Below are 10,091 nucleotides of genomic sequence, written 5' to 3'. Positions count from 1 at the left end.
TGTTTATATGCATAGCACAGGCAGCACAGCTAATGCATTTACCACGAGATTTACCGTAAACCTTAGTCACTCGACTGTGCCTCTTTCTATGTGCATTCACGTGATGTATAATCAAATGATTAAAATTTGGTGCGGCTACCTAACAATTGATGCGGGCGGTGACAGGAAACAAGGAATATAAAATACTTTATTCAAGATTACCCGCTGCCGTTGGAGTGTCGTGATTATTTTGTCTGGGGTTACGCTGGTGATGGCTTCTATTGCAGGATCGAGCATTTCCTCGGTTAGTGCTATATACGTAGCTACACCCCCTGTACGTAGCTAACATTCAAAAGCTTTAGCCATGCAGGTCTATTATTTTTATCGTATAGCTACCGGTTATGATGAATCATCTTGCGACTGACGATTCCTGCACACATGCATGCAATAGCTAGCTATACATTCTGTAGTTATACAATAAACACTAGATATATAGCCGCGGGTCTAGTGGCTTGTCCCGTAAGATAACTAGTATATAGTAGTTACATACGCACGTAGCTAGCTGCTAATTATGACTATCTCTTATTCTTACTTACACAGGTGATCATCGTGAGCTTGATAGTGCTATGTTCGTTACAGCTGCAGTACAGTGAGTAACTATGCATATTATACAGCCATGCATTGTACTGTTAAACTGGTGTTACTTCCTTCAATCTCAAGCAACATTTGCTTTCACCAACAAAATTAATGAGGGTAACACATCTGTGTAGCTAATGAATCCAATGTGTGTGCATGTGTACAAGATGTAGATAGCTAGCTACAGCTAAACAGCAAAAATATTGTCAAACTATAATATTATGGGGTGCATATTCTTGGCTTGACAATTCTCAGTTTAAACGTGTGGTCTGTTAATTTGCACAGTGGTCATTTGTCTTGTAATATATCAGCGTTCTGGTATAATGGGACTGTTCCTTCTTCAGCTTCTCATCTATCGGTTCTACATCTTCAAGTTTGCTAAATGACGTAACAGCAAACATGATATTGTTCCTACATGGTGGAATAGATAAGATAACTTCATTTCTCAGCCCAAATAAATATGAAATCAGTCTCTATCTGGAGAGAAGTGGTAGCTGTAGTAACTAGCATGTTGAGGGTAAAAGGTTTCTTAATTCTCCTGTAATTTTGATGTCAATTGCCCACAAGTTATCATTTCATTTGACATGAGACCAAAGCTATTATGCAGCTAAGTCAATGGAGGATATGTGCGTATTATTATTTGAATGAAAAATGATCAATTTAATAAGATTAGTGGCATGCTCAAGAATTTTTGACGGTGAATGACTGTTGTGAATCCTACGGATAACAAATGCGGCTTGAACTATAACTCTCCACATGCACTACGGATGGGCTCCTCCTTTCAGGTACGCTGTTACACTCGTAAAGGAGCCACGTATATCTCTGGAGAAACTCTCTACCTTTTGTAATTTGCACATTTCATGCATATACCCACAAAACATTGTGACGTAAGAAAATGTGTTTAAAGGCAAGAGAAAAATTATGATATTTGAGGATATCCTAGCTATCACTGATAGGTATCGCTACTTTATAACCAAATACTTAAATATATAGATGTTTATTAGCTATTACAGACACTTTTAAAATAGGTAATATCCCTACATACAATGTACACTTTAGTGATTATAAGTTTATTGACATACATTGGTTTCAGTGTAAAGAGAACATATTCCTGTTATTCAATAGAGTGTAGGCACAAAGTCTAAAATGATTCACATATATTAGGACATAACAATAATATGGTGTGCTAGCAGACATCTAGCTAACCATACACAGCCACAATATTATTGGTGTATAGTACACAGAGGATGTTGATGCATACCTATATTTATCAAATAACTATTGTGTCATATTGAGTTGATTTGAAATCATAATTGTTTTGATCGTGCCTTCACCACCTAGTCATGCATAGCCTGTCATGTTGGTATATGTACTTGGTTGTATGTGACCTGGTCCTTGTAATAAAAATAATAATTTAATGCTCATATCATATAATTAATAGACCTATAGCTAACTATAATTTTCTTAATATAATATTATTTACAGCAAAGCACCTTGTACAGGCTTTGCCTCCAGCATTCACCTCCAGTGCCTAACTGGTAAAGCAGAAAGCAAATTGTCTATGCACTTAATTGAAGCCATGTCAAAAAACTTATTAAAATCCTTTTACTTTATTAAAAGTTGTGTATGATTTTTAATTTCAATTCTAATAATGAAGTACATACTAAATGCATTTCTCTAGTACTGTAACATAAGTTAGATGAGTATATGCAGTGAATTGCTGGCTTGTCACCAGATTTCAGAATTGTTAAAGTATCACTTCAGGAGATTTACTAGGTTAAGGGATTCATTGTTGTGGGTAAGGGAGTCTGCAGAAGTATGTATACAACTAGGTCAAGTTCACTGGTGACTGATCAAGATGACTGATTCACTATGCAAGTTTGCATAGGAAATTAGCAAGTATGTATAAGGAATTAGCTAGTTAAGTCACTTTTAGGAAATTAGCTGGTGTAAGAACCAGTTAGGAAGTTCAGTGGAGAGCTAGGTTAAAGAAGGGTAATAAATTCAACTTATAATTACATTTCTGTGGTGTTGACATAAAATTATAGATGGGATAATACAGCACGATAGTACAGTATGGTTTGAATCAATTATTCATGAAGTGGCAGTTTGTGGTAAGCCATAACATGCTCAATGCCTATACTTAGTAACCTAGGAGAATTCCCATATATAAAATCATGAAAATCTTATTTAGCTACTGACTAACTGATGTGTTCAGTCAAGCACAACTTGGCTATACTTAATGTTACAGGCCTGATTTCTTCACTGTTTGCCTAGTCTTGTGGCTATGGTTAGGAAGACAGACCAATATAATAATAGAGTTTTGGCAATTCAATATTGGAGCTTCTGTAATGATGTTCTTGCTTTTTAAAATGGTAACATTTTGGCAGGTTCCCTACATTTTGACCCATGCAGGGGAATCACTGCCACAGTAGCCATATAATTGCTTGTTTGTGTACAAAATGTAGATAAATTTTCAAAGCTGCAGTACATACAATGTCTCCGGTGTTGGGAGTAACGCGCTACATAAGTAACGCGTTACGTAATATTATTACTTTTGTGGTAACTAAGTAATATAACGAAATACGCTAGAAAACGGGTAATATAACTCGATTTACTTTACTCACAAATGTAACGCATTACCTAAGTAATATAGTTACTGTAATGAGTCTAATATTACGTAATATTATTACTACAAGTAACGAAGTTACTAATCTCATTAGTTAACTTCAGAGTAACGCCTAGCCAAAACGAAGTAACGAAGCTTACTGAATGAAGCTTATTCACCAGCTTCTTACTTATAACCAAGATTTGCACATTGTCCAACAACACAATCATGTTATGTGATACAGTGGTAGTTTCACACGTGATAGTTTAAGGCTGTGAACACAAAGTAATATAATATGTAATATTATTATAGTTACTTTATTTTATGGGTAATATGTAACTGTAACTAAATAGTTCAGTTGCAAGTAATATGTAATATGTAACTAGTTACTTTTACAAAGTAACTTGCCCAATACTGAATGTCTCATTGTGGTTACATTATGCATACTGTAGGTTCTGGTACTCTGCATCATAATTACTACTTTGGGTTTTTCAACACTACATCACAGACATCACCAGAAGAAATATCCATCCTAGTAATTACACCTGAATCACAATCAGTGTACTATTCAATTGAAGCTCCAGGGGAGGAATACTATACTAATGGTACCATCACTAGTAGCGAGCAGATAAGTATTAATCTTCCTACTGCTTTGACAACATCATCACATGATGATCGAGATAAGGGAATTCATCTGATGACCAGTAGTGATAAAGTAACTGTCATTGGCCAAAGCTTCTTTTCTAAAAGTGGTGACACATTTCTTGGTCTAGCTGCTACAAATGTATGTGGTGGTGAATGTGTGTATTATGGGATATCTGTACCAAGAAACACACTTTTTAATAAAACACATAATAGCTCTATTTTAGTAGTTGGTACAGAGGATAACACAATGATGAAGTTGACAGTCACACAACCAGTCACCATTAGTGTTAGTGACTCTACAGTTGATCTCGCTACTGGTATGCAGTACTCTTTTGTGATCAACAGGCTTCAAACTGTGTTGATTGGATCAGTTGATGATTTGACCGGAACTAAAATTGTTACTGACAAACCAGTATCTGTGTTGAGTGGTCATCAGTGTGGTAATGTACCAGTAAATGTTGATTATTGTGATCACCTAATAGAACAAGTTCCACCCACCACATTATGGGGTAGAGTATATTATACTGCACCATTAGCCACCAGAAGGTCATATACTATTAAAGTACTGGCAGCATATAACTCCACTGTTGTTAATATTTACTGTAGCAATACAAGAGTGTCTTATAATGTAAATGAAGGAGATTCTGTTACCTATACTGTATTAAACAGAGAATACTGTTCTGTGCATTCAGACAAAAGGCTACTAGTTGTTCAGTTCAGTCATGGACAAGATGATGATAACATTAATGGTGATCCAATGATGACACTAGTACCAGCTACAAATCAGTATAATAACAGATTTAAGTCATCTACGCTTCAAGGTCGATCAGCTGCAGACTTCACACACTATATTAGCATCATAGTGTTAGCACAGTGTTATCAACCTGACATGATCTACATGATATCAGGAGGAGTGAACAGGTCACTAGACACAGACCAATGGGTACCAATTATGGTCAATGATGTTATTGAAGCTTATGGTGTCCATTTAAATATTCCAGAAGGTGTGATTGAAGTGTTCCATAGCAATCCAAGTCCTTGTTTAGCAGCAATACTTTATGGTTTTGATGAATACCATGCCTATGGTCATCCTGGAGGAATGTATTTGAATCTTGCAGGTAACTAATACATTACAAATATGAATGTATCGCATGACGACAGATGTGTAAAATGCATGATATATATTTACAGTAATGCTCATGTACACAAACAAGAGCAAGATATCACTAGTAAGTGATTCAATCAGCACAATCTCACGCCACAATATTCATTGGGAACAGCTAATTACTTGCTGTACTCACATCCTTCATGGTTTTATAGCATGAGGCCATGTTGTTTACGCTAGACAATGTGGCACCAACAATTTTAAATTTATCACTCAGTTTAATATAAAAGCAATTCACTTTAGACTTTGTGTGAAACGAAATGGTTTGTATAAATTAAATTCATAGCAATGAATAAACCCGAACTCTGAAAATATATTTGTACGGCCTTTTGTAGCAAATCACTATTGTACCCACTATTGTGGTATGATTAACATTACCCACAAGTAGCAAGTTCGAGGACATAGATGTACCCATCTCCATGGTTATTTCTCCAAGATAGACAGTGAGAATACATCAGTTTGGACAATATCGCAGAAATTGCACTTACATCTCAACTAAGCACACTACTTCACAAAGGACAAAAGCAATAGTATTCATGTTAGAGAAGTGCAACTGTGAGTCATGTACTATAATAGTAACCATAAAACCAGTTACAGATAATGCTGCTACCCTAACAAGTTTCATATTGCTGAACTGACCAGATTTAGGTGTTTGCCACTAATATCACTTAGGGTGATGGTAGTGAAATAGTTAATTATAATGTTGCTACTATTGAAGTTTGTTTTAGAACCTGAACACATCAGTAATATTTAATGTACTGAAAGAATTGCATTGAATAATTAACTAAACACCATGATGAAAGCACATTATTATTAACTACGTATTATACACATAAAAAAAAAACATCATAAAATTACTCCAATTCCAAACTGTTGGAGCAGGCCAAGTCAATAGCTGGATCTTGTAAATTACACCTGTGATGGTTTGATCTGGATCCTCTTATACACATCCCTGTAAGACGAAGTAATGAAAAAGAAAGTTTACATCCGATTCCTCCTTGCCTTCTAGTTTTGTTCGTGGGAAGCCAACGACTGTTGAGCATGCTTTTAGCTGTTCTTTTGGTGGCTTTCCTTCAATAAGGCATAATGAATTGTGGGATATCACTGCTGCTTTGCTGTCAGAAGTCTGCCGCAATGTTCACACTGAACCACCATTACAGCATTTGTTAGGAGAATTATTCCACTACAGACCTACTAATGTAGAGGTGGCCAAATGATTAAATACCTTTACATCAAAAAAGGCCATCTCCTTATCTCATCCTCAAACACTCAGCACTCACATCAAGCCAAGAATCATCCATCTCTTATGCCTCCTCCCCTTTGGCCAATGGTATTGTCGAGCTGAGCTGGATAGGAAAATAATTGCGTGAAGAAGAGAGGGGCACTGGGGCACCTTTAGTGTTTCCTACCCTGGTGGGATTGGTCAAGCTGCAACTGTTATCTACAAAAGGCTAACAACACTGATATCTGAGAAACGTGGTCATCCTTATAGACAGACACTGCTTTGAGGGTTGCCAACCATATTGAAGACAAACGGCATCACAAAAGGCTCCTTTATGTAAGGTGTAGCCATGATCTAAAAGAGAAAGGGTAGTAAGCCAGCTAGATGGATCTTTCTCACTGGAGAGTAGTACAGATCATTGTATATATGGGTGCAAGGATAAGCACCATACTTATAATTATATACATATGTGTGTGTGTGTGTGTGCGTGCATGCATGCTCACGCATGTGTGTGTGCAGTTATATAATATATTATCTTCCTATATATACAGTACCTGGTGCTCCTGATCATTTATTTGTCAATGAGATCAATTCCACAGCAATAAATGTCACCTGGTCTGAACCAGATGTAACCAATGGAATTATCAAATCATATGAAATCCTCTACTCTGTTGGTAACATACTTGATACAAATGTTATTAGTATACCAGTTGTTGTGACCACAAACACTTCTTATCAAGTTATTATTGGTGGACTAGATCCCTTCACAATGTATAGTGTGGCTGTAAGGGCATATACTAGCACTGGAGCTGGAGAATTGACAGATACCTTCAGTATTCTAACTGATCATGATCCATACAGTAAGTACATATTATGCTAGTAAATTATACTGTTTACAGTGAGGAACATTTTCTATAATACTTATATTACAACCAAACGTAACCCACAGAATTAACAGTGTGTAACCAACAGCGTGTGTCCATTAGGTGTTGAAATTCCAATACATTTAACAGTTTTATCAGTTTATGATACTATGATTACACTGAGCTGGAGTCATCCTCAACTAAACCTATCAGTACTCCATTATCAGGTAACTGATCCGTTAATAATCAAATATAATGGTTTTAATGGTTTGTGTATGATTACAAAAATATTGCACTACAGGGGTGGTTCTAGAAGAAACATTGACTACTTCAAAGTAGAAAAGCACCATCATGCAAGGCCATAGTCATATGCATAGTCAACACTTTCAGGCAGGGTTCCACGCTAAGGTGTGGTACAGTAACTATAGTCCAGCTAGCCTTTAATGAGTGACAATCATTGTACAACACATAGGCGGTGGAGACAGGGGGGCCATGCCTTCCCCTCCCCACACACACACACACTTTTCTGTTTGCAAGAAAAGATCGAGATACTCTAATAGAACAGTCACAGTATTCAGAGAAGCAGTGTAGCAAGCTACTTAACTAAATAATTGGTGGAGAGCAGCTATTGTCAGCAGGTAGTGACCTTGTTGTTGTTGTTGTTGTTGTTGTTGTTTTTTTTGTTTTTTTTGGACTTCAACTTACAGCTATCCTGGCCCCCTAACTCTTTGGCCTGCTCCATCACCTCTGGTACAATATCATTTCACTGTTGAATCTTATTGTCCCAGACTATTACAGAAAGATTTGAAGCATTAGCAAAACACCAACTTCCATTGTAACTATAATAATTATTTTAGAGGCACTTAACCCATCCATAGGTGCTGTAGAAGCAATTTCTCCTGACAAAAGGAAGTAATTTTACATAATTTGGCCACTGAAAGCTACCTATGTTGTTCAAAATAAACTGGTTTAAGCTTCTGTGTATACTACTTGGATTACTCTGTTGGTTGTTCTATTAGAGTATATTGTTCTTATTCACCCATTCACAATGATTATGAACAAACACATGAGTACAGGTACAAGGAAACATTATGAATTTTAAGTTTTAATTAAACCGGCTAAGGCACCATGAAGGTATTGTGAGGCTGGTTTCTGATCACTGTTGTTTTTGTTTTTTTTTGTTAGAAAGTGGCAAAGTGCAAACCTCCATAATTATTATATGGTATGATATGATCTTTATGGCTGAATTACTGTATTTTTAAGGTTTGGTTTTGTATCATATATGCACTTGCTATCCAAGGTAGGTCATTGTACACAAAGTGACTCAATTACTTACTTAAAGTGAATGGCAATTTCTACTGTTTTGGGTAGTGGTTTTGTTGTGCCTATAAACAGGTGCACAAGGCATAAACTATGCCTGCAAAATTTAATTTATAATTTATTTCCCTTAATTAAAAGGTTGGTAGTTGCCAATACCTCATGCATGGTCTATCCCACATGAGATAACATCTAGACCTAAGTCAAAATTTTGCCCAAACACTTTCAGGAATTTTCCAATATTTCACCTATTATGCTGTTCGGCACTCCCTCATACCCCTAGGGTAGCAACATTTCTTACAATAATCTTGGAAACATTTTATATTGTGCTTTTGAAATTGTCTATTATGCTTTTGAGCAATGCTCCAAATTTTCCCTATCATTCTCCAACTATTCCCATTGTCCTCTGTTATGCTCCAAATATGCTCCTAGGAAATTGTGTCTTGACTGTTCTATTAGAGTATCTAAACGTTCTATTAGTATATGTTTCGCCGAGTGCTTTATTAGTATCTCAGCTGCGCGCCTCGTACTTTATTTTTCATATAGCACGAGCAAGGCTATGCTTTAAATGATTTATGGAACTTTCTAGTCGTGTAGCTTCACCATACACTAGGACTCGTAATTAACAAGCGTTGCACGAACTATTAGCAGCCTGAACGCACACAAACTAGTTTAACAAAGTAACTCACGCGTATTTCACCATAGTTTGGCATAGTAGACGTTCATCGCGTCTTTTGGCAGGTTTTGCTTGCAACCCACAATCGATTCTATTGTGAGTCACATGGTGAAGTATTTCCGTAATATCTCCAGGACTTGTCCGTTTACATTAACAAACGTAACAGCAACGTTACCTTCTCCCACCCATCATTGAAGCATTTAGGTATGTCTATAAAACCAATCCAGTGGTGGAACTCGTATTGGCTGGGGTGATTGATTACTCAGCGCGGCGAGGCTATCAGCCTTCACCGGCTTGGGTAATTAGTTGTACTGGCGCGAGCCCCGTAGGCTATTAGCCTACACTAAGGCACGTGGGCAACTGTGCTTTATTGCCCACAAAGAGTGCTTTATTGCACCACAAAGAGTGCTTTATTGAACGAATAAAGCACTCTTTGCGGTGCAATAAAGCACTGTTTGTGGTCGATGAAGCAGTTGGCCGGCTGAGAGTGTACTTTATGAAATTTAAAGTACACATTTTCCTTTGATCTCACCCACGCAAAGTTCTATAAGGATATTTCAACATGCTGTGACTGTTCTATTAGAATATATCAAAATTGTGCCTAATATGTTGACATTATGCTCAATGCTTTTGCCTACCTATTATGTCCCTGGCATAATTGGCACAGGCCTAATCAGTGAATACTCTATTATAGCATTTCACTACAAAGTGTCTGTTCTATTAGAGGGTATCAATCTAAGGAGCTATGTTCAATGCAGTTTAAGTGCTCTATTGCAGTTTGCATTTTCCACTGACTGCTCTATTAGGGAGTATCACTCTATTTTCAAGGAATTAATCTCTATAGTTTGAAATATCCACCTAATATGCTAGCATTACGCTAGCATAGTACTACAGATTATTCGCTTCTTATTATGCTAGCATTATTTGATGGTCTAATAACATCAAATGTGTGCATTGTTCTTTTTTTCTTTTTTGAGTTC

At 36.7% G+C, this 10,091-nt stretch overlaps 1 protein-coding gene across 1 annotated transcript in view; it reads left to right on the top strand.

The window, feature by feature from the left end:
• The first annotated feature begins 143 nt into the window (after positions 1-143).
• Positions 144-10,091, top strand: part of LOC136254741 (uncharacterized) — a 41,413-nt gene continuing 31,465 nt past the window's right edge. The window contains exons 1-5 of the mRNA XM_066047484.1: positions 144-283; positions 580-628; positions 3,676-4,986; positions 6,807-7,115; positions 7,242-7,345. Of these exons, the coding sequence (XP_065903556.1) occupies positions 251-283; positions 580-628; positions 3,676-4,986; positions 6,807-7,115; positions 7,242-7,345 (1,806 nt within the window). The 5' untranslated portion in view covers positions 144-250. The remainder of the gene's footprint in view (positions 284-579; positions 629-3,675; positions 4,987-6,806; positions 7,116-7,241; positions 7,346-10,091) is intronic.

This window comes from Dysidea avara, chromosome 4 (assembly GCF_963678975.1).
Source record: "Dysidea avara chromosome 4, odDysAvar1.4, whole genome shotgun sequence".
In the NCBI taxonomy this organism is placed as follows: Eukaryota; Metazoa; Porifera; class Demospongiae; order Dictyoceratida; family Dysideidae; genus Dysidea; species Dysidea avara.
Note: the sequence above shows the minus strand (reverse complement) of the source record. Positions and strands in the feature narration are given on the sequence as shown.